The following is a 26,211-nucleotide window of genomic DNA, read 5'->3' on the forward strand; positions in this document are numbered from 1 at the left end:
GCTGAGGTAATGGTTTCTCTATAGCAGCAATGTTTGGGTTATGACTACAGATATCTGGGCATGCTAGCCAACAAGCAGGATGCTGTTCTTTCTTGTGCATCTGGGAGCCGGGAATTTGCAGTCTTTTGCCGGGAGAGATGAGAGAAGATGTGAATGGAGAGAGTTGGTAGACCTTGGACGGAGTGGACTTGGAGTGAGAGTCTGGAGGTCAGCGATGATCGGAGGAGGTTAATGGTGGACGAACAGCAGATCAGTGAGCTCCAATGTTGTGCAATAGACTTTCATGAGAGTGGGCTGTTTTTCTTTTGTTTTCTTTACTAACCATATAGTCAAATTAATTATAAAGCTTAATCGTTTAATCACATTGTGTACTAATCAGTCGATGTCTATCCAACCAACTACTTATATATCTGGTCCCTGGGAATATGTTCCAGTAACTTTACCACTACTGGTCTATGAATTTCCCGGCTTATTCTTAGAGCCTTTCTTAAACAAAAGAACATTAGCCATCCTTCAGCCCTCTGGCACTTTACCCATGGCTAAGGATGTTTTAAATATCTCTTCTAGGGCTACTGCAATTTCCTCACTAACTTCCCAGAGTCCTAGGGAACACGATGTCCGGCCCTGGGAATTTATCCACTAATTTACTTCAGAACAGCAAACAGATCCTTTGTAATCTATGTAGCGTCTTGACTGCTGCATTTCCTCACATCTGTAGACTGTGTCTCCCAAGTAAATGCAGACACAAAAAATCCATTTATGATTGCTCCCATCTCCACACATGACCCCTGATCTTCCAAAGAACCAATTTTGTCCTTTACTATCATTTTGCTCTCAATGTATCTGTAGAAGCCTTAGAACCATAGAACACTACAGCACAGTACAGGCCCTGCAGCCCTCCATGTTGTGCTGACCCATATAATCCTAAAAAAAGTACTAAACCCACACTACCCCATAACCCTCCAATTTTCTTTCATCCATGTGCCTGTCCAAGAGGCTTTTAAATACCGCTGTTTCAGCCTCCACCACCATCCCTGGCAAGTCACTCCAGACACTCACAACCCTCTGTATTTAAAAAACAAACAAACTTACCCCTGATGTCTCCCCTAAACTTCCCTCCCTTAATTTTGTACATATGCCCTCTGGTGTTTGCTATTGGTGCCCTGGGAAACAGGCACTGACTATCCACCCTATCTATGCCTCTCATAATCTTGTAGACCTCTATCAAGTCTCCTCTCATTCTTCTACACTCCAAAGAGAAAAGTCCCAGCTCTGCTAACCTTGCTTCAGATGACTTGTTCTCCAAACCAGACAACATCCTGGTAAATCTCTTCTGCACCCTCTCTATAGCTTCCACATCCTTCTTATAATGAGGTGACCAGAATTGAACACAATACTCTAAGTGCTGCCTCACCAGAGATTTGTAGAGTTGCAATATGAACTCTCTACTCTTGAACTCAATCCCCCTGTTAATGAAGCCCAGCATCCCAAAGGCTATCAAACCTTATCAAACTGTACAGCGACCTTGAGGGATGTGTGGATTTGAACCCCAAGGTCCCTTTATTCATCCATGCTCTTAAGTAACTGACCATTACTCCTGCACTCAGTCTTTTGGTTTGTCCTTCCAAAATGCATCACCTCACATTTGTCTGGATTGAACTCCATCTGCCATTTTTCTGCCCAACTCTGCAACCTATCTATATCCTCTTGTAACCTTCGACCACCTAAAGCTCCATCCACAACTCCTCCAATCTTTGTGTCATCCGCAAACTTACTCACCCATCCTTCCATCTCCACATCCAGGTCATTTATAAAAATCACAAATAGCAGGGGTCCCAGGACAGATCCCTGCGGCACACCACTAGTCACCAACCTCCAGGCAGAATACTTTCCTTCCACAACTACCCTCTGCTTTCTTCCTTTAAGTCAATTTTTTATCCAAACAGCCAAGGTTCCACTGATCCCATGCCTCATGACTTTTCAGGTGAGTCTCCTGAGGGACCTTGCCAAATGCTTTGCTAAAGTCCATGTAGACCACATCCACTGCCCTACCCTCAATTTCTTTTGTTACCTCTTCAAAACGCTCAATCAGGCTCATGAGGCACAATCTTCCTTCACAAAGCCACGTTGATTATCCATGAGTAGACTGTACTTCTCCAAATGCTCAGATCCTATTCTTAAGAATCCTTTCTCGTAGTTTACATACCACCTATATAAGACTCACCAATCTATAGTTCCCAGGTTTCTCCCCATTACCTTTTTTAAACAAGGGAACTACATTTGCCATTCTCCAGTCCTCCAGCACTTCCCTGCAGCCAAAGAAGATCGAAAGATCATAGCGAATGCTCCTGCGACCTCTTTTCTCAATTCCCATAACCTGGGGTGCATCATATCCAGCCCTGGGGCTTTATCAATCTTAATGTTTTTAAGAAGATCCAGCACCTCTTCCTTAATGTCCACATTGTCCAGCATACAGGCCCACTCTAATTTGACTTCATCCTGATCGAGATCCTTTTCACTTGTGAACACTGAAGCAAAATATTTAGGACCTCCCCAACCTCCTCTGCCTCCAGGCACACGTTGCCCTCTTTATCCTTTAGCAGTCTCATCTTTGTTCTCATCATCCTCCTATTCTTCACATACACATAGAACGCCTTGGGGTTCTCCTTTATCCTACATGCTATGGCCTTCTCATGCCCCCTTCGAGCTCTCTTAAGTCCTTTCTTTAGCTCCTTCCTGGCTACCCTACATTTCTCATAAGCCCCTCCTACTTCCTGCTTCTTACATCTAACATATGCTTCCTTTTTCCTCTTGACAAGTTGCCTCATGTTTTATCAGCCTCGGTTCCCTTTCCCTACTATTTTTTCCTTGCCCTAGTGGGACAAACCTATCCTGAACCCAGCTCAAGTGGTCCCTAAACTTCTCCCACATTAATTCTGTGCTTTCCCCTTTGAACATCTGTTTCCAATTTACTCTCGCTAGTTCCTGCCTCATCCCTGCAAAGTTAGCCCTTCCCCAGTTAAGCACTTTACCATTTTGTCTGATCTTATCCCTTTCCATAGCTATGCTGAAGCTAAGGGAGTTGTGGTCATTCTCACCAAAATGCTCCTCCACCAAGAGGTCTGTCACCTGACCAGGTTTATTACCCAGAACCAAATCCAGTATAACCTCTCCTCGTGTTGGCTGGTCCACATACTGTGTCAGGAATCCTTCTTGAACACACCTGACAAATTCAGCCCCATCTATCCCCCCTTGCACTAAAGAGGTGCCAGTCAATATGAGGGAAGTTGAAATCACCCATAACTACTACCCTGTATTTCCTGCTCCATTCTACAATCTGCCTGCTTATCTGCTCCTTGGTGTCCCGAGGGCTATTTGGGGGGCCTATAGACTACTCCCAGCACAGTGATTGATCCCTTCCTATTTCTGACTTCCATCCAGACTGACTCCATGGACACTCCCTCTGCAGTGTCCTCCCTCTCTATAGCTGTGTTACTATCCCTGACCAGCATTGCCACTCTCCCCCCTTTTCTACCTCCCATCCTGTTCCTTTTAAAACACCTGACCCCTGGTACCTGCATCATCCAATCCTGCCCTTCCTCCAACCTAGTTTCAGTAATGGCCACTACATCATAGTTCCATGTACTAATCCATGCTCTAAGTTCATCCTCCTTGTTCCTAATACCCCTACCATTGAAATAGACACATTTCAACCCCTTTAACGGCTACAATTATGTTCTGTCCCCTGCCTGTCCTTCCTCAACTCAGAACTCTTAGCATCATGCCCTTGTCCTTCTACCTTAATCCCTGACCTCGCATTGATTCCCACCCCCCCCCCCCCCCGCCAAACTAGTTTAAAACCTCCCCAACAGCTCTATCAAACCTGCCCGCTAGGATATCAGATTGTTGAAGATTGCAGAGAGACATTGATAGGATGCAGGAGTGGGCTGAGAAGTGGAAGATGGAGTTCAACCCGGGGAAGTGTGAGGTGGTACACTTTGGAAGGACAAACTCCAAGGCAGAGTACAAAGTAAGTGGCAGGATACTTGGTAGTGTAGAAGAGCAGAGGGATCTGGGGGTACATGTCCACAGATCCTTGAAAGTTGCCTCACAAGTAGTTAAGAAAGCTTATGGGGTGCTGGCTTTCATAAGTCGAGGGATAGAGTTTAAGAGTCGCGATGTAATGATGCAGCTCTATAAAACTCTGGTTGGGTCACACTTGGAGTACTGTGTCCAGTTCTGGTCACCTCACTATAGGAAGGATGTGGAAGCATTGGAAAGGGTACAGAGGAGATTTACCAGAATGCTGCCTGGTTTAGAGAGTATGGATTATGATCAGAGATTAAGGGAGCTAGGGCTTTACTCTTTCGAGAGAAGGAGGATGAGAGGTGACATGATAGAGGTGTACAAGATATTAAGAGGAATAGACAGAGTGGACAGCTAGAGCCTCTTTGACAGTCCTCAGCACTATCCATAACACCACCAACCTTTGTCGTCTGCAAACTTGCCAACCCTTCTACCCCCACATCTAGGTTATTAATAAAAATCATGAAAAATAGAGGTTCCAGAACCGATTCTTGTGGGACACCACTAGTCACAACCCTCCAATCCGAATGTGCTCCCTCCACCTCTGCTTTCTGCAGGCAAGCCAATTCTGAATCCACCTGGCCAAACTTCCCTGGATTCCATGCCTTCTGACTTTCTGAATAAGCCTACCCTGTGGAACCTTGTCAAATGCCTTACTAAAATCCATGTAGATCACATCCACTGCACTACCCTCATCTATATGCCTGGTCACCTCCTCAAAGAACTCTTATCAGGCTTGTTAGGCACAATCTGCCCTTCACAAAGCAATGCTGACTGTCCCTGATCAGACCATGATTCTCTAAATACCCATAGATTCTATCTCCAAGAATCTTTTCCAACAGCTTTCCCACCAGAGACGCAAGGCTCACTGGTCTATAATTACCCGTTCTATCCCTACTACCTTTTTTGAACGAGGGGACAACATTTGCCCCTCTCAAATCCTCCGGTATCATTCCTGTGGACATCAAGGACATGAAGATCCTAACCAGAGGTTCAGCAATCTCTTCCCTCGCCTCATGGAGCAGCCTAGGGAATATTCCGTCAGGCCCCAGGGACTTATCTGTCCTAATGTATTTTAACAACTCCCAACACCTCCTCTCCCTTAATATCAACATGCTCCAGAACATCAACCTCACTCATATTGTCCTCACCGTCATCAAGTTCCCTCTCAGTGGTGAATACTGAAGAGAAGTATTCATTGAGGACCTCGCTCACTTCCAGAGCCTCCAGCCACATCTTCCCACCCTGAACTTTAATCAGTCCTATCTTCACTCCCATCAACCTTTTGTTCTTCACATAATCGAAGAATGCCTTAGGTTTTTCCTTTACCCAACTAACCAAGGCCTTCTCAACCCCTTCTTGCTCTCCTCAGCCCCTTCTTAAGCTCTTTTCTTGCTATCCTATGTTCCTCAATAGACTCATCTGATCCTTGCTTCCTAAACCTCACATATGCTGCCTTCTTCCACCTTTCTATATTCTTCACCTCACCCATGGTTCCTTCACCCTACCATTCTTCATCTACCTCAACAGGACAAATTTATCCCTACCATCTTGCAAGAGATCCTTAAACATCAACCACACGTCCTTAGTATATTTCCATGCAAAAACATCCCAATTCACACCCACAAGTCCTAGCCTTATAGCCTCAATTTGCCCTTCCCCAATTAAAAATTTTCCTGTCCTCTCTGATTCTGTCCTGTTCCATGATAATGCTAAAGGCCAGGGAGCGGTGATCACTGTCCCCCAGATGCTCACTCACTGACAGATCTGTGACTTGACCCAGTTCATTACCTAATACTAGATCCAGTATGGCATTCCCCCTTGTCGGCCTGTCAACATACTTTGACAGGAATCCATCCTGGACGCACTTGACAAACTCTGCCCCGTCTAAACCCTTGGAACTAATCAGATGCCAATCAATATTAGGGAAGTTAAAGTCACCCATGATAACAACCCTGCTATTTTTGTACCTTTCCAAAATCTACCTCCCAATCTGCTCTGTAAAATGTAAAAATATTTTTGGGGGCTGAGTATATTTTCAAGGCACTGCATACAGCCCAACTATTTGACTTCCCAAAATGCATCATCATATTATTGTCAGGGTGAAATTCCATCTGCCAATGTTCCTCCCAAATTTTCATTAGTTTATGTTCAGCTGTAACCTTGTTCAGCCTGTCATATATAAACAAACTTACTAATTAGAATGCCTCCAATCACATCCAACTTTTTAGTGTGTCTCAGAAGGGCCTCTGTATCGATCCTTTGGAGTTCCACTGATCACGTACTTCCAATCAAAAGCAATTGGACCATAAGACATCGGAGCAGAATTAGGCTATTTGGCCCATCAAGTCTGCTCCACCATTCAGTCTTGGCTGATGTTTCTTCCCCCTCCTCAGCCCCACTCCCCAGCCTTCTCACCATAAACTTTGTTTCCAGGTTCTTCATTAGACATATCAGGTTCTGCCTTAAATATCTCCAACAGTGTGGCCTCCACATTTGCCTGTGGTAATACATTCTACAAATTTGCCACCTTCTGGCTAAAGAAATTTCTCTACATCTGTTTTAAATGGACACCCCTCTATCCTGAGGCTGTGCCCTCTCCTAAACTCCCCCACCATAGGAAACATCCCCCCCCCCCCACCATTCTTCTAAATTCCAGCAAGTACAGACGCAGAGCAATCAAACATTCCTCAAATGATAACTCTTTCATTCCCAGCATCATCCTTGTGAAACTGCTCTGAACCCTCTCTGATGTCAGCACACTTTCTTTTACAATCCTTTAACATTCACCCAGTGTCTCCTGTTATCAAGCCCATTTTGGAGCCACTTAGCTAGCTTGCTATGAATCCTTTGTACCTTAAGCTTTGGACCTGTCTACCACTTAAAATGGAGACTTAGAAATGCAGAACCAGGCCCTTAGCCCCAATTCATCCATGCCAACCAATGTGTCCACCTAAGTTAGTTCCATTTGGCCTGAATCCTTTTACACTTTCCTTTTCAAATACTTAACTAGGGGTCTTTAAATGTCATCACTTCAACAACTTCCTCATGTAGCTCAATCCATGTTTGAGCAACCTCTGTGAGGGCATTGCTCCTCAGATCCCTTTAAGTCTTTGCCCCTATAATTTCATGCCCTATGGTTTTGGTTCTCTTTCCCTGGGGAAAAGTGTATTTCTGCCATCTATGCCCTTTGATTTTATACACCTCTAAAAGACCGGCTGGTGGCGCAGTGACATTGGCACCAGACTCCGGAGCGATTGTTCCCAAGTTCAAATCTAGTCGGGCCGCTCCCGGATATGCTTTCCATCTGTGCCGGATTGAGTATCAAGCTCGCAATACAGCCTCGTAAAAGAAAAATGCATTGTGAGAAGGACGTTTGGGGGCACTCACAGAATCTTTCCTCCAAGAGAACCACTTGAAAAAAATAAGTGGTCACCGAGGCTCTGGCAGAGTATGGCACACAAGAAAAAAATAATAAAACCATAAGCCTTTAGATCCTGTATGATTTATTATGCTACTCATTCCCAATTTCCTGCCTTTTTCCTGTAACCCTCGATACCCTTACTTACAAGAACCTATCAACCTCTGCATTAAGAATACCTAATGACTTGGTCTCCACAGCTAGCTGTAGTGAAGAATTCCACAGATTCACAGCCCTCTGGTTGAAGAAATTCCTCCTTACTTCTGCTCTAAAGGGACATCTTTGCATTGTAATACTGTGCCCTCTGCTCTGAAACCCCTTCACTCTTAGAAACATCCTGTCACCATCCACAATCCTGACTATTCAATATTCAAAAAGTTTTGATGAGATCACCCCTCATTCTTCAAAATGCTGGCCAGAGCCATCAAACATTCAACACATCAATGTATGCGTATTCTTGGAGTCATTCTCTTGAGACCCCTCTGGACCCTCTCCAATGTCAGCATATCTTTTGTGTTTATATCCAGAGGAACTAAACTGTGATAAAGTTTTGTGAATTAATTCATAGGTCCAATTATTGCAACTATAACTATTTTACCACATTGTTGTTGATGCCAGATGCTGACTTGAAAGCTGAGGAAAGGAAAGTCAATTACATCCATCACAAAATTTCACCATTTCAAATAAAGGCATGTATAAATGGAATGGGCATGCAGGGAACAGTCCTGTGATAATCATATTATGGAGATACACACACATATTCACTCCATAACAGTCCATAATGTAAACATACATGTGAAGTCAAGAGTCACACAGCACAGAAACAAGTCCTTCTGCCAACTACACTATCATGCATGTATTTACCCCAATTGTATAATAATACAATTTTTATTCTCCATACATTCAGGCCAATACCTTCCAGCTTGAGTGGGTTGAAAGCTTCATCTTCCTGTATGCCTAAAGTCATAGTCAATGATTCCACACACCTTGGACATTCTGTCTTCTCCCATGGAACAGAAGAATCAAATGCATGAAAGCCTGTACCACCAGGTTCAAAGACAGCTTCTATCCCTGTTGCAAGGACATGGTTGCAAGGGGAACCCAAGTGCTGGACACAGGCATTGAGAGGCATTAGCACAGTCACAAGCATGGAGTAGGTATCTAGGAGAGTCTTGGTTCATGCAGAGAATCCAGGAAAACAATGCAGAACTTAGAACTACCAGTCCTAAAGAACCATGAAATAAGATTACTCATACAAGAGCCGGCCAACAAACCAACAGCTCCTTGTTGTGATTCCAGGGTTTTTATCCTGCATTTACTGATGGAAGGCAGGTGTGTGTAATTAGTGGAACTGGGAATGATTGGAAATTAGATGAGGGGATTGAAGCCCAATTACTGAGGTAATAGCAAGGTGGGGAATTGCCAGACGGGACCATGACAATCCCACTGTTATCAGACTCTTGAAGGACCTCTTGTATGATGAAATGAACTCTTCCCATCACATCGTATTTTATCTTATAATTACACTAAGGTCACCCCTTGATTTCCTAGGTTCCTAGAGAAAAGACCCATGCAGTCTGCCCACCTCTCCTTCTTAATTCAGGCCTTTATATCCTGTCAATATTCTCATATGTTTGCATTCTTTCCTGTTTAGTAACTTTTTTCCCATTAGGGTGACCAAAACTGTGCACTGTACTCCAGGTAGAGCCTCGTCATTGTCTTGTGCAACTGTAGTTCCAACTCCTCTACTCAGTGCCCTGACTGTTGAAGGTCAGTGTGATAAACACCTTCCCCACCCTGTTTATATGTGACACCACTTTGCAAGTGCCTTATTAATGACCATATACCAACATTTACTGCCTTGTCTTCATCAATCTTCTTAGTTAGCTCTTCAAACAAAACTCAGTCAAGTTAATAAGTCAGGATTTCCCCTGGGGAGTAAACTCCATGCTAATTATCACTGATCAGCACCAGATTTACATAGAAACGTACTGCTCAATACAGGCCCTTCAGCCCACAAAGCTGTGTTGAACATGCACTTTAAAATTACCTAGGATTACCCATAGCCCTCTACTTTTCTAAACTCCATGTACCTATCCAGGAGTTTCTTAATAGGCCCTATTGTGTCGGCTGTGGAGATGACATTTCATGAACCTGTCCATTAGAATTTTCTCCAATAGTATTCCTGGCACTGATGCAAGTCTCACTGAAATGTAGTTACCTGTGTTAACAAGTGAATTAAGTGGTTGGTGGATTGAGGTGAGGGGCAATGGGGTGGGGCAGTGGTTGGAGCTGAATCTCTGAGATCAGTGACAATTTGGAAGAAGATTCAAGTATTCTCTGGTATTTAATCTGGGAGGGTGTGAGGTGGTGTTGGAGCTGCCGTTCAGCCTTCAAAATGAGTTCTGCTTGCTAAATGCCGCTACTTTGTATGCAGGTTAAATGAGTACTTTGGAGGTTTCTTGGTGAATATAGTTAATCAAATTCAAGGAACTGAAGATAGATAAATGGGTGGGATATACAAGCTCAAAAAAATATATTATTTCAGTGGATGAGATAAGAAGATAATGTGGGAACTTGTAAGCTTGGTAGCCTCTGAAGAGAAGTATCCAGTTATTGTGGAGCTGGATGACCTATTATGATATATGTCTAGTCACAAAGAAGAGAAAATCTGCAGATGCTGGAAATCCAAAGCACCACACATAAAATGCTGGGGAACTCAGCAGGCCAGGCCAGTTATGGAAAAGAGTATAGTCAACATTTTGGGCCAAGACCCTTCATCAGGACTCTCACTGATGAATGTCTCACTGTTTGTCTTCTGGGGTTTCTTCAACATTCTCTGAAGGGAGCCTTTGTGCCTTTTTGATTTCTATTGTGACTCATTTTCCTTCCCTCCCACAACTTGGTTTTGCCTTTCTTCCCTCAAATTTACACTCTCTTCCAAACCCATCTCTTCCTCTTGCTTCTTCCATATCCTGAAGGAACCATTTGCCCTTAAGTAGGTTTAAGATAAAAATACTAAGGCGTTCTTCTGGAGGACGACTTGAGTGAGGGTAGGATGCTTCGGGGATAAAGGAGATAAACATGCCAGGAAGTAAAGGAGAAAGGGGAGGTTCTTAATAAATACTTTGCTTCAGGGTTCACCAGGGAGATGGACATTGATGAATGTGAAATAAGTGTAGACTAGGCTAATGCACTGGAGCACGGCAAAGTTAAGAAAGAGGCAGTGTTGGAGCTTGTGAAAAATACATTGGGATAGATAAATCATTGGAGCTGGTTGGGATGTACCCCATAGTTATTATGTAGAGCGAGGAAAGTGATTGTTGTGGCATCTTTGTTTCCTCCATGTCCATAGTAGTACCTCAGAATGGCTAGTAGATTTGCAGATAATATTAATGGTTGGAACTGTTGTGGATAGTGTAGAAGGTTGTCATAAAACATACAACAGTACAGGCACTTCAGCTCATGTTGTTGTGCAAACCAATATAAATCAACTTTATCTTTAATCTTTCCCTTCCCTCCTACATAGCCCATAACCCTCCCATTTTTTGTACATCCATCTGAATCTCTTAAATTTCCCTTTTGTATCAGCCTCTACCATCGCCTCCAGCAGTACATTCCAGGCATTTACTGCTGTGCTTTTCATAAAAAACTACCTTTGACATCACCTCCTAAACTTTCCTTCACTCTTCTTAAACTGATGCCCTCTAGCATTTGCCATTACTACCCTGTGGGGGGTAAGAAAGGTGCTGCCTGTCCACTTTATCTATGTCTCTTATCATCTTGTACACCTCTTTCAAATTACCTCTCATCCTCCTTCGCTCCAAAGACAAAAGCCTCAGCTCACTCGGTGACCAGTGGCGTGCCTCAGGGATCTGTTCTGGGACCCTTACTCTTCATGATTTTTATAAGTGACCTGGATGAGGAAGTGGAGGGTTGGGTTAGTAAATTTGCTGATGACTCAAAGTTTGGGGGTGTTGTGGATAGTGTGGAGGGCTGTCAAATGTTACAGTGGGACAAAGGTTAAACTGGGCTGAGAAGAGGCAGATAGAGTTCAACCCAGATACTGTAAGTGTGAGGTGGTTCATTTGGGTAGGTCAAATATGATGGCGGAATATAATATTAATGGTAAGACTCTTGACAGTGTGGAGGATCAGAGGGATCTTGGGGTCCAAGTCCATAGGACACTCAAATCTGCTGCGCAGGTTGATTCTGTGGTTAAGAAAGCATACAGTGCATTGGCCTTCATCAATCGTGGGATTGAGTTTAAGAGCTGAGAGCTAATGTTCCAGCTATATGGACCCTGGTCAGATCCCACTTGTAGTATTGTGCTCAGTTCTGGTCACCTCACTACAGGAAGGAATTGGTAACTATAGAAAGGGTGCAGAGGAGATTTACAAAGATGTTGCCTGGATTGGGGAGCATATGTTATGAAAACAGGTTGAGCAAATTCGGCCTTTTCTCCTTGGAGCAACAGAGGATGAGAGGTGACCTGATAGAGGTGTATAAGATGATGAGAGGCATTGATCGTGTGGATAGTCAGAGGCTTTTTCCCAGGGCTGAAATGGTTAACACGAGAGTGCACAGTTTTAAGATGCTTGGAAGTAGGTGCAGAGAAAATATCGGGTAAGTTTTTTACACAGGGTGGTGAGTGAGTGGAATGGGCTGCCAGCGACGGTGGTGGAGGCGGATACGATAGGGTCTTTTAAGAGACTTCTGTGCAGGTATATGTAGCTCAGAAAAATAGAGGGCTATGGGTAACCCTAGGTAATTTCTCAGGTAAGGACATGTTCGGCACAGCTTTATGGGCTGATGTGTCTGTATTATGCTGTAGGTTTTCTATGTTTCTATGACCTTATTGCTGTTTACCCTCTTAACCCTAGATAAATCTCCTGGACCCAATGGAATGTACCCTTGGGTTCTGAAGGAAGTAGCTGGAGAGATTGTGGAGGCATTACTTATGATATTTCAAGAATCAATCAATTCTGGCATTGTACCAGATGACTGGAAAATTGCAAATCTTACTCTGCTATTTAAGAAGGGTGCGAGGCAGCACAGGTTTAAGGTGCTGGGGAGTGGGTACTGAAGAGATGTCAGGGGTAAGCTTTTAATTCCGAGAGTGGTGAGTGTGTGGAATGGGCTGCCGGCAACGGTGGTGGAGGTGGATACGATAGGGTCTTTTAAGAGAATTTTGGATAAGTACGTGGAGCTTAGAAAAATGGAGGGCTATGAGTAAGCCTAGTAATTTCTAAGGTAGGGACATGTTCAGCACAGCATTGTGGGCCGAAGGGCCTGTATTGCGATGTAGGTTTTCTATGTTTCTGTGTTTCTAACTGGGGGTCAGGTTTTTTTTTGGTGAGGGACACTCAGGTTGGTATTGAGTCTTTTGTTTGAGAGGAGATAGAGAGGGAAGACATTGCGGAGAACCGGTCGTAGCATACAATCCGGTGAGAGACCTGTTTGTGCGAGATGAATTGCAAGCAACGTTCAGAAGGTGATGTGTGCTTTCACACAGACTGAGGGCCCAGCGCGTGAGTGACAGAGAAGTTCAAGATGAGCTCCAACTTGTGCGACTTTGACTGTTTAATTATAATGGGTCTTTTTTGTTTTTCTTTCTTTTCTTTACTAACCCTTTAGTTAAGTAAAAATCATAAATGTAGTTCCTTTAGTCTTATGCAGTGTGCTGTCTATTATTTCTTGGCACTGAGTTGTAACAGGATAGCAAACTACCTAGCATCCACACAAACTGGGGTTTGGGGTGGGAGAGCTGTCTCAGTCTCACGAGTGGTGGGACTGGTGCGCGTTTTCTCAAGCAAAGTAAAAAGAATGATGAATACAAGACTGAAAGTGTTTTATTTCAATGCATGCAGTATACAGTATAAGGTAGATGATCTTGTAGCACAACTAGAGATTGGCAGTTACTGTTGTCAGTCTCACTGAATCATGGCTGAAAGATGATCCTAGCTGGGAGTTTAACATCCAAGGATTTTTTTTGTATATAAAGGGTAAAAAAGAGTAGGTATAGGATCAATACAAAATGATGCTGTAGATATTGTAATGAGAGATGGCAGAGGAACTGAATGCATATTTTGCATCATTCTTCACAGTGGAAGACATCTGCAGTTTACCAGACATTCAAGAGTATCAGGGAAGTGAAGTTTGCAGTGAAAATTATGACTGAGAAGGTGCTCAGGAAACTTAATGGTCTGAGGGTGGATAAATTTCCTGGACCCATTGGAATGTATCCTTAGGTTCTGAAGGAAGGAGCTGGAGAGATTGCAGAGGCATTAACAATGATCTTTCAAGAATTAAATCGACTCTGGCATTGTACCAGATAACTGGAAAATTGCAAATCTTACTCTGCTATTTAAGAAGGGTGCGAGACAGCAGAAAGGAAACTATAACCTGTTAGCCTGACATCAGTGGTTGAGAAGTTATTGGAATCAATTGTTAGGGTTTAGATTATGGAGTGCCTGGAGGCATGTGACAAGATAGGCCAAAGCCAGCATGGTTTCCTGAAAGGAAAATCCTGCCCGACAAACCTACTGCAATTCTCGGAGGAAATTACAAGCAGGGTAGACAAAGGAGATGCAGTAGATTTAGTGTACTTGGCTTTGAGAAGGTGCTGCACATGAGGCTGCTTAGTAAGATAAAATCCCATGGAATTGCAGGGAAGTTACTAGTGTGGAGTAGCATTGGCTGATTGGCAGAAAACAGAGAGTGGAAATTAAGGAATCCTATTCTGGCTGGCTGTTGGATACCAGTGGAGTTCCACAGGGGCTGGTATTGGGACTGCTGCTTTTTGTGATTTATGTCAATGATTTGGACTATGGGATTAATGGATTTGTGGCTAAATTTGCTGATATACAAAGATAGGTGAAGAAGCAGGTCGTGTTGTGGAAACAGCGAGCCTGCAAACAGACTTTAATTTAGCAGAATGGGCAAAGAAGTGGCAAATGAAATACAATGTTCGGAAGTGTATAGTCATGCACTTTGGTGGAAGAAATAAATGGGCAAGCAATTATTTAGATAAGGAGAATTCAAAATGCAGAGATGCAAAGTGACTTGGGAGACCTTGTCCCTAAAGGTTAACTTCCAAGTTTAGTTGGTTGTGAAGAAGGCGAATGCAATGATGGCATTCATTTCTAGAGGTATAGAATATAAGAGCAGGGATGTGATGATGGGGCTCTATAAGGCATTTGTGAGACCACACTTGGAGTATTGTGTGCCGTTTTGGGCTCTTTATTTTAGAAAGAATATACTGACATTGGAGAGGATTCAGAGAAGATTCACAAGAATGATTCCAGGAATGAAAGGATTACCATATGAGGAACGTCTGGCATCTGTATTCACTGGAGTTCAGAAGAATGAGGGGGGATCTCATAGAAACATTCCGAATGTTAAAAGGCCTGAACAGATTGTATGTGGCAAAGTTATTTCCCATGGTAGGGGATTCTAGGACAAGAGGGTATGACTTCAGGATTGAAGGACGTCCTTTTAGAACTGAGATGCGGAGAAATTACTTTAGTCAGAGGGTGGTAGATCTGTGGAATTTGTTGCCATGAGCAGCTATGGAGGCCAAGTCATTGGGTGTATTTAAGGCAGAGATGGATTGGTTCTTGATTGTCCAGGGCATAAAGGGAATGGGGAGAATGCAGGGGAGTGGGGATGACTGGAAAAATTGGATCAGCCATGATTGAATGGCAGAGTATACTCAAAGGGCGGAACTTTGGCTCCTATATCTTGTGGATAAACATTGTATTGAAAGGAGAGAGGGTGGTAAACACAGTCTATTGGTTAAAAAAAAAATCAAATCCTTGGAAAGATGTGGAATCCTTGTGGATAGAGCTAAGAACCTACAATGGTTAAAAGCTCCCTAACTGTCCAGAACTCTGGACAATAGCCAGGATGTGGGATACAAATTACAATGGGAAATATAAAAGGTATGTAAAAAACACAATGTTACAAAAATAATGGAGAATGGGGCATTTTCATATGCAGGTAGATTAGGAAAATCAAGTTGGTGCTGGATCCCAAGTGGGAATTTGTAGAATACCTATGATATGTCTTTTTATAGCAGCTTGCATTTGAGCTCACTCGGAGAAAGAAAATTCTGGATTGGGTGTCATGTAATGAACCAAATTTGATTAGGGAGCTTCAGGTAAAGGTACACTTAGGAAGCAGTGTTCATAATATGATAAAATTTACCCTGCAGGTTGAGAAGATGAAGATGAAGTCAGATGTAGCAGTATTACAGTGGATTAGTGTCAGTTTCTTTCCCCAAGCCATCAGACTCCTCAATACCCTGAGTCTGGATTGACACCAACTTACTGCCCTCTACTGTGCCAATTGTCTTGTTTATTATTTATTGTAATGCCTGCACTATTTTGTGCACTTTATGCAGTCCTGGGTAGGTCTATAGTCTTGTATTTTTCTGTGTTGTTTTTACGTAATTCAGTCTAGTTTTTGTATTGTTTTGTAGCACCATGGTCCTGAAAAACATCTCATTTTTATTGTGTACTGTACCAGCAGTTATGGTCAAAATGATAATAAAAAGTAACTTGACTTGACTTAAGGGGAATTAGAGACATGAGAGAGGACCTGGGTAAAATTGATTGGAATGGGTCAGTGTTTCAGCATGATGGCAGAATAGCAATGGCTGGAGTTTCTGAGGGCAATTTGGAAGATAGATATATCCCAAAGATGTATCTAAAGGGAAGATGAGGTAACTGTGGCTTACAAGGGAAGTCAAGGCAAAGGAGAGGGAATACAATATAGCAAAAATTAGTTGGAATTTAGAGGACTGGGAAGCTTTGAGAAACTGACAGGCAACTAAAAAAAAGCCATAAAGAGAGAAAAGATGAAATATGAATGAATTTGAATGAATTGACTTTACTTCTTGCACCCTTCATACATGAGTACAATTATTTACATTTCATCTTCGTCTAAATGTGTAATGTACAGCATGGTAATTTATAAAAATAGAATAGTCAATGTAACATAGAAATACACTCAAATCAGCATGAGTTAATAGGTCTGCTGGCCTGGCGGAAGAAGCTGTCCAGTGCCTGTTGGTCCTGGCTTTTATGTTAGGGTGCCGTTTCTCGGATGGTAGCAGCTGGAATAGATTGTTGTTGGGGTCTCGGGTCCCCAGTGATCCTACGTGCCCTTTTTACACACCTGTCTTTGTAAATGTCCCGAATCATGGGAAGTTCACAACTACAAATGCGCTGGGCTGTCTGCACTGCTCTCTGCAGAATCCCGAGATTAAGGGAGGTACAGTTTCCATACCAGGCAATGATGCAGCCAGTCAGGATGCTCTCAATTGTGCCCCTGTAGAAAGTAATTAGGATTTGGGGGCCCATACCAAACTTCCTCAACTGTATGAGGTGAAAAAGGCACTGTTGTTCCTTTCTCACCACACGTGAGATCCTTGGTGATCTGGGTGTCAAGGAACTTGTGTATAAGATGATGAGAGGCATTCATCTTGTGGATAGTCTGAGGCTTTTTCCCAGGGCTGAAATGGTTAACACGAGAGGGCACAGTTTTAAGATGCTTGGAAGTAGGTGCAGAGAAAATATCGGGTAAGTTTTTTTTTAAAAACGCAGAGTGGTGAGTGCGTGGAATGGGCTGCCAGCGATGATGGTGGAGGCGGACATGATAGGGTCTTTTAAGAGACTCTTGGGCCAAGACCCTTCATCGGGACTAACTGAAAGGAAAGATACTAAGAGATTTGAAAGTAGGAAGGGGAGGGGAAAATGCAAAATGATAGAAGACTGGAGGGGGTGGGGTGAAGCTGAGAGCCAGAAAGGTGATTGGCAAAAGGGATATAGAGCTGGAGAAGGGAAAGGATCATGGGATAGGAGGCCCAGGGAGAAAGAAAGGGGGAGGGGAGCACCAGAGGGAGATGGAGAACAGACAGTGATGGGCAGAAAGAGAGAAAAAAGGAGGGGGGAGAAAAACTAAATATATCAGGGATGGGGTAAGGGGAGGAGGGGCATTAACGGAAGTTAGAGAAGTCAATGTTCATGTCGTCAGGTTGGAGGCTACCCAGTCGATATAAGGTGTTGTTCCTCCCACCTGAGTGTGACTTCATCTTGACAATAGAGGAGGCCATGGATAGACATTTCAGAATGGGAATGGGATGTGGAAGTAAAATGTGTGGCCATTGGGAGATCCTGCTTTCTCTGGCCGACAGAGTGTAGGTGTTCAGCGAAACGGTCTCCCAGTCTGCGTCGGGTCTCACCAATATATAAAAGGCCACACTGGGAGCACCGGACGCAGTATACCACACCAGCCGACTCACAGGTGAAGTGTCACCTCACCTGAAGGACTCATTTTGTGTGTGTTGCTTGAATTTCCAGCATCTGCAGATTTCCTCATGTTTGTTATTGTTTGAGATGAGGCCAGTCAATGCAGTACCGTCGGCAAATTGAGCAGATTAGAGCTGCGGGTGGCGACACAGTCATTGGTATACAGGGAGTAAAGGAGGGGACTTAGTACACAGCCCTGAGGAGCTGCTGTGTTGAGTGTCAGAGGGGAAGCCTGCCAATAATATAAGAGAATAACAAATGCTTTTCTAGATGTAAAAGGAATGAAAGAGACAAGAGTGGATATTGGACGGCTGGAAAATTAAGTTGGAGAGGGACAAAGAAAAGTGGATGAACTGAATAAATATTTTGCGTCAGTCTTTCCCTATGGAAGAATTTTGGTATGCCAGAATTTTGAGTGTCAGGGCAGAAGTGAGTGTTGTTGCTATTACTAATAAGAGGGTGTTTGGGAAGCAGAAAGGTCTGAAGGTAGATGAAAAACCTGGACCAATGGATTATACCCCAGCATTCTGAAAGAGATAGTTGAAGAGAATTGTAGAAGTATTAGGAGTGATATTGCAAGAATCACTGGATTCGGGAATGGTTCCAGAGGACTGGAAAATTGTAAATGTCAGGCCACTTTTTAAAAAGATTGGAAGGCAGAAGAAAGGAAATGATAAGTCAGTTAGCCTGACTTCAGTTGTTGAGAAGGTGTCAGAGTTGATTGTTAAGGGTATGATTTCAGGGTACTTGGAAGCACATGATAAAATAGACCAAGGTCAGCATGGTTTCCTTAAGGGGAAGTCTTGCCTGGTAAATCGGTTGGAATTATTTGAGGAAATAACTGGCAAGAAAGGGGAGTTGGTGAGTGTGGTTTACTTGGATTTTCAGAAGGTCTTTGACAAGGTGTTGGTCATGAAGCTGCTGAACAGGCTATCATGAAATTACAGGAAAGTTAGTAGCAGGGATGGAAGATTGGCTGGCTGACTGACAGGGGGCAAAGAGTGGGAATAAAGGGGGCCTTTTCTAGTTGGCTGCTGATGACCAGTGATGTGCTGCAGGGGTGGATGTTGGGACTGCTTTTCATAATATATGTCGATGATTTGAATGAAGGAGTTGATGGCTTTGTGGATAAGTTTGTGGATGATATGAAGTTAGCTGGAGGTGCAAGTTGTGTTGAGGAAGCAGGGAGTTTGCAGAAGGGCTTGGACAGATTATGAAAATGGGTAAAGAAATGGCAGATGGAATACAGAGAAGGGGAAGGAATGGCCGTGCACTTTGGTAGAAGGAATAAAGGTGTAGACAATTTTCTAAATTCAAAAATCAGAGGTGCAGTGAGACTTTGGAGTCCTTATGCAGGATTCCCTAAAGGTGAGTTAGTGGTAAGGAAGGCAAATGTAATGTTACTCATTTTGAGAGGACTAGAATATAAAAGCAAAGGTATAAAGCTGAGGTTTTATAAGGCATTGGTCAGACTGCACAGAGTGTTGTGAGCAGTTTTAAGGCCTCGATAAGTACATTAGGTAAGTACATTTCTAAGAAAATATGTACAGGCATTGGAGATGGTCCAGAGAAGGTTCATGAGAATGACTCCTGGAATGAATGAATTGGTGTTTGAAGAGCATTTGATAACCCTTTGCCTGTTCTCACAGGAGTTTCGAAGAATGGGGGAGATCTCATTGAAACATATCAAACATTGAAAGGCCTGTATAGAATGGATGTAGGGTTGATGTTTCTTGTAGTGGTTGAGTCTAGGCCCAGAGGACACAGACTTGCACAACTAAGAGGAATGTGCATTTGGAACAGAGATGAGGAGAAATTTCCTATCTGGAAGTATAGTGAACCTGTGAAATTTATTTCCACTGACAGTTGTGCAGGCCAAGTCGTTCAGTGTTTTTAATGCAGAGATCAATGAGTTCTTGATTAGTCAGGGCATTAAAGGTTACTGGAAGAAGGCAGAAGAATGGGTTTGAGAGAGATAATAGATCAGTCATGATGGAATGGCAGAGCAGACTCGACAAGCTGAATAACCTAATTCTGCTTTGTTTTATGGTCTTATTTTTCTGTCATCTGGTAGCAAATTGGATCAGCAAATTTGCTGATGATACAAAGATTGGAGGTGTAGTGGACACTGAGGAAGGTTTTCAAAGCTTGCAGAGGGATTTGGACCAGCTAGAGGAATGGGCTGAAAAATGGCAGATGGAGTTTAATGCGGACAAGTGCGAGGTATTGCACTTCGGAAGGTCAAACCAAGGTAGAACATACAAGGTAAATGGTAGGACACTGAGGAGTGCAGTAGAACAGAGGGATCTGGGAGTACAGATACACAATTCCCTAAAAGTGGCATCACAAGTAAATAGGGTCGTAAAGAGAGCTTTTGGTACATTGGCCTTTATAAATCAAAGTATTGAAAATAAGAGTTGGAATGTAATGGTGAGGTTGTATAAGACATTGATGAGATTGATTTTGGAGTATTGTGTGCAGTTTTGGTCACCTAATTACAGGAAGGATATTAATAAGGTTGAAAGAGTGCAGAGAAGGTTTACAAGGATGTTGCCGGGACTTGAGAAACTGAGTTACAGAGAAAGGTTGAATAGGTTAGGACTTTATTCCCTGGAGTGTAGGAGAATGAGGGGTGATTTGATAGAGGTGTATAAAATTATGATGGGTACAGATAAAGTGAATGCAAGCAGGCTTTTTTCCATTGAGGCTAGGGGAGGAAAAAAAACCAGAGGTCATGGGTTAAGGGGGAAAAGTTTAAAGGGAACACTGGGAGGGCTTCTTCATGCAGAGAGTGGTGGGAGTGTGGAATGAGCTGCCAGATGAAGTGGTGAATGCAGGCTCACTTTTGACATTTAAGAAAAACTTGGACAGGTATATGGATAAGAGGGGTTTGGAGGGATATGGCCCAGGTGCAGGTCAGTGGTTCTAGGCAGAAAAATGGTTCTGCACAGCCAAGGGCCAAAAGGCCCATTTCTGTGCTGTAATGTTCTATGGTTCTATGGTGGAAAAGTAAGAACAAAACTGGAAATGAGGCGAATTGGATAGCAGTATTGTCCCCAATGCTAGTGGCTTAGATTACATGTTTAACAAGTATTGGTGATGTAACTGTTGAAATTCTCTGTCAATAAGTTCCCCATCTTTTCTCCACAGCTGGGGGTTGCAGTGGGATTTCTCGTTCCTCCCATCCTGGTGCCAAATGTAGATGACCTTGATAAATTAACTTACCATATCAACGTCATGTTTTATGGTACTGCTGCAGTGGCAACTCTGCTCTTTGTTCTCGTCATACTAGGTAAGGAACCTGTTACTTTAAGCAATCAGACATGTTGCTTGAATTATTTTTTCTGGTCAAGACAGCATTGTTTATTTTGGCTGCTGATTCTAGGTCTGCTTGTACAGTGATTTTTCTTCCTGTGTCCTCTTTCAGACAGCATTGTGGTGCATGATTTTTGTGTATGTGCTGAAGATGAAAATCTTTTAAACAGTTTAGTACCAATTATATAAGAGCATAAGATATAGGAGCTGAAGTAGGCCATATATATCAGAGTCCATCAGGCTGCAAAATGAACTAAACATTTTGTGAACCAATTGAATTGACTTTATTACTTACATCCTTCATATGCATGAGGAGTAAAAATCTTTATGTTACATCAATGTCTAAATGTGCATTTATAGTCATTTTTAATAAATAGTATGAGCAACGATATAACAGAAATTCAGTTGTGTCACATGAATTCAACAGTCTGATGGCCTGGTGAAAGCAGCTGTCCGGAAGCCTGTTGGTCCTGGTTTTTATGCTGCGGTACTGCTTCCCAGATGTAGCAGCTGGAACAGTTGTGGTTGGGGTGACTTGGGTCCCCAATGATCCTCCAGGACTTTTATATAAACACACTTGTCTTTGTAAATAGAACATAGAAACCCTACAGCACAATACAGGCCCTTTGACCCACAATGTTGTGCCAAACATGTCCCTACCTTAGAAATTACTAGGCTTATCCATAGCTCCATGTACCTATCTAAGTCTCTTAAAAGACCCTATCGTATCCACCTCCACCACCACTGCTGGCAACCCATTCCACGCACTCATCACTGAGTAAAAAACTTACCCCGACATCTCTTCTGCACTTACTCCCCAGCACCTTAAACCTGTGTCCTCTTGTGGCAACCATTTCTATCAGCTCACCTTTCATCTTCTGTCACTCCAAGGAGAAAAGGCCAAGTTCACTCAACTTATTCTCAAAAGGCATGCTCCCCAATCCAGGTAACATCCTTGTAAATTTCCTCTGCACCCTTTGTGGTTTCCACACCTTTCCTATAGTCAGGCGTCCGGAACTGAGCACAGTACTCCAAGTGCAGTCCGAGCAGGGTCCTATATAGCTGCAACATTACCTCTCAGCTCCTAAATTTAATTCCACGATTGATGAAGGCCAATACACCATACAGCCTCTTAACCACAGAGTTAACCTGTGCGGCTGCTTTGAGCGTCCTGTGGACTCGGACCCCAAGATCTCTCTGATCCTCCATACTGCCAAGAATCTTACCATTACTACTATATTCTGCCAACATATTTGACCTATCAAAATGAACCACTTCATACTTACCTGGGTTGAACTCCATCTGCCACTTCTCAGCCTAGTTTTGCATCCTATCATTGTCCCACTGTAACCTCTGACATCCCTCCACACTATCCACAACACCTCCAACATTTGTGTCATTAGCAAACTTACTAACCCATCCCTCCACTTCCTCATCCAGGTCATTTATAAAAATCATGAAGAGTAAGGGTCCCAGAACAGATCCCTGAGGCACTCCACTGATCACCAAAGTCCATGCAGAATATGACCCGTCTACAGCCACTCTTTGCCTTGTGAGCAAGCCAGTTCTGGATCCACAAAACAATATCCCCTTGGATCCTATGCTTCCTTACTTTCTCAATAAGCCTTGCATGGGGTACCTTATCAAATGCCTTGCTGAAATCCACGTACACTACATCTACTGCTCTTCCTTCAACAATGTTTTTAGTCACATCCTCAAAAGATTCAATCAGGCTCGTAAGGCACGACCTGCCCTTGACAAAGCCATGCTTACTATTCCTAATCATATTATACCTCTCCAAATCTTCATAAATCCTGTCTCTCAGGATCTTCTCCATCAAGTTACCACCAACCACTGAGGTAAGACTCAGTGGTCTATAGTTTCCTGGGCTATCTCTATTCCCCTTCTTGAATAAAGGAAGAACATCTGCAACACTACAATCCTCCGGAACCTCTCCCATCCCCATTGATGATGCAAAGATCAACACCAGAGGCTCAGCAATCTCCTCCCTCGCCTCCCACAGTAGCCTGGGGTACATCTCATCCGGTCCCAGCGACTTATCCAACTTGATGCTTTCTAAAAGTTCCAGCACATCCTCTTTCTTAACATCTACATGCTCAAGCTTTTCAGCCTGCTGCAAGTCACCACTACAATCACCAAGATCCTTTTCCTTAGTGGATACTGAAGTATTCATTAAGTAGCTCTCCTATTTCCATCGGTTCCATACGCACTTCCCCACTGTCACACTTGATAGGTCCTATTCTTACACATCTTATCCTCTTTCTCTTCACATACTTGTAGAATGCCTTGGGGTTTTCCTTAATCCTGCATCTTTGCATCTTCCCACCCCCCCCCCCCCCTCCCAAGGCCTTTTCATGGCCCCTTCTGGCTCTCTTAATTTCCTTCTTAAGCTCCTCCCTGTTAGCCTTATAATCTTCTAGATCTCTAACATTACCTAGCTCTCTGAACCTTTTGTAAACTTTTCTTTTCTTGACTAGATTTATTACCTTTGTACACCACGGTTCCAGTATGCTACCATAACTTCCCTGTCTCATTTGTATGTTCCTATGCAGAACTCCACACAACTATCCCTTGAACATTTACCACATTTCTTCCATACTTTTCCTTGAGAACATCTGTTCCCAACTTAAGCTTCCAATTTCCTGCCTGTTGTAACACATCCTATTGTCTGCAATTTTGCTCCATCATCAGCCTCTCCTTGCTAGGAGTCTCATTTCACATTGCCTCTGTTTGTAAATCAACAACTTTTCAAGTCAAGTCACGTTTATTGTCATTTCGACCATAACTGCTGGTACAGTACATAGTAAAAATGAGACAACGTTTTTATAGGACCATGGTGTTACATGACAGTACAAAAACTAGACTACTACATTCAAAAAACAAACTACACTAGACTACAGACCTACCCAGGACTGCATAAAGTGCACAAAACAGTGCAGGCATTACAATAAATAATACACAAGACAATAGGGCAGCAAGGTGTCAGTCCAGGCTCTGGGTATTGAGGAGTCTGATAGCTGTTACATAGTCTGGTCATGAGTGCCTTTTCCTAGACAGCAGGAGGGAGAAGAGTTTGTATGAGGGGTGCGTGGGGTCCTTCATAATGCTGTTTGCTTTGCAGATGCAGCATATAGTGTAAATGTCTATGATGGCAGGGAGAGAGACCCCGATGATCTCAGCTGACCTCACTATCCGCTGCAGGGTCTTGCGATCCCAGATGCTGATATTTCCGAACCAGGCAGCGATGCAGCTGCTCAGGATGCTCTCAATACAACCCCTGTAGAATGTGATGAGGATGGGGGGAGGGAGATGGACTTTCCTCAGCCTTTGCAGAAAGTAGAGATGCTGCTGGGCTTTCTTTGCTATGGAGCTAGTGTTGAGGGACCAGGTGAGATTCTCCACCAAATGAACACCAAGAAATCTGGTACTCTTAATGATCTTTACTGAGGAGCTGTCAATGTTCAGCAGGGAGTGGTCGCTCTGTGATCTCCTGAAGTCAACAACCATCTCTTTTGTTTTGTTCACATTCAGAGACAGGTTGTTGGCTCTGCACCAGTCTGTTAGCCACTGCACCTCCTCTCTGTAAGCTGACTCGCCGTTCTTGCTGATGAGACCCACCACAGTCGTGTCATCGGTGACCTTGATGATGTGGTTCGAGCTGTGTGTTGCAGCACAGTTGTGGGTCAGCAGCGTGAACAGCAGTGGACTGAGCATGCAGCCCTGGGGGGCCCCAGTGCTCAGTGTGATGGTGTTGGAGATGCTGCTCCCGATTCAGACTAATTGAGGTCTCCCAGTCAGAAAGACTAGGATCTAGTTGCAGAGGGAGGTGTTCAGGCCTAGTCTCAACTTTCCAGTTGGTTTCTGAGGGATGACTGTGTTGAATGCTGAATTGAAGTCTATGAGCAACATTCAAACATGTGTCTTTTTTGTCCAGGTGTGTTAGAGCCAGGTGGAGGGTGATGGCAATGAAGTCATCTGTTGAGCGGTTGGGACGGTACGCAAACTGCAGGGGGATCCAGTGAAGGGGGAAGCAGGGTCTTGATATGCCTCATGACAAGCCTCTCGAAACACTTCATGATGATGGATATGAGTGCAACAGGACGGTAATTATTTAGGCAGGACACTGAAGACTTCTTCGGCACAGGTATGATGGTGGCGGCCTAGAAGCATGTTGGAATGGTGGCACTGCTCAGGGAGATGTTGAAGGTGTCAGTGAGAATATCTGCTAGCTGGTCTGCACATCCTCTGAGCATTCTACCAGGAATGTTGTCTGGTCCAGCAGCCTTCCATGGATTGACCCTGCACAGGACTCTTTTCACATCAGCCATGGTGAGACACAGCACCTGGTCATTTGTAGGAGGGGTAGACTTCCTCACTGCCACGTCATTTTCCACCTCAAAATGGGCGTAGAAGTTATTCAGCACATCTGGGAAGGAGGCATTACCCGCACAGTCAGGTGATGTCCTGTAATTGGTGATGTCCAGGATACTCTTCCACATGCGCTGCGTGTTGTCGCTATCCTGGAAGTGGCTGTGGATTCGCTGGGCGTGTGTATGCTTTGCCCCTCTGATAGCTCGGGACAATTTGGTGCTCGCTGTTGTTAGAGCTGCCTTGTCACCTGCTCTGAAGGCGGAGTCGCGGGATCTCAACAGCACACACACGTCCATGGTCATCCATGGCTTCTGGTTAGCGCGTGTAGTGATGGTCTTGGACAGAGTAACATCAATCCACTTGCTGATGTAGCTGGTCACTGTACTCCTCTAAGTTGGTAGAGTCGCCAACAGTTGCAGCCTCCCTGAACATGTGCCAGTCAGTGTGCTCAAAGCAGTCTTGAAGAGCAGAGATGGCTCCTGCTGGTCGGGTTTTCACCTGCTTCTGAACTGGTCTGGAGTGCTTGACGAGCAGTCTGTATGCTGGGATTAGCATAACAGAGATGTGGTCTGAGAACTGAGGTGGGGGCAGGGCTCCGCCCGGTATGCATTGGGGATGTTTGTGTAAACCACGTCCAACATGTTCTCCCCCCCTCATTGCAAAGTCCAAATACTGATGGAATTT

At 43.7% G+C, this 26,211-nt stretch overlaps 1 protein-coding gene across 3 annotated transcripts in view; it reads left to right on the forward strand.

The window, feature by feature from the left end:
• The window catches only part of LOC132390384 (heme transporter FLVCR2-like), a 264,051-nt gene that overhangs the window by 48,501 nt on the left and 189,339 nt on the right, over positions 1–26,211 (forward strand). For all 3 annotated transcript variants that reach the window (XM_059963006.1, XM_059963011.1, XM_059963001.1), the window contains exon 2: positions 20,971–21,112. In XM_059963006.1, coding sequence (XP_059818989.1) covers positions 20,971–21,112 — 142 coding nt within the window. The remainder of the gene's footprint in view (positions 1–20,970; positions 21,113–26,211) is intronic.

This window comes from Hypanus sabinus, chromosome 2 (assembly GCF_030144855.1).
Source record: "Hypanus sabinus isolate sHypSab1 chromosome 2, sHypSab1.hap1, whole genome shotgun sequence".
Taxonomy (NCBI): Eukaryota; Metazoa; Chordata; class Chondrichthyes; order Myliobatiformes; family Dasyatidae; genus Hypanus; species Hypanus sabinus.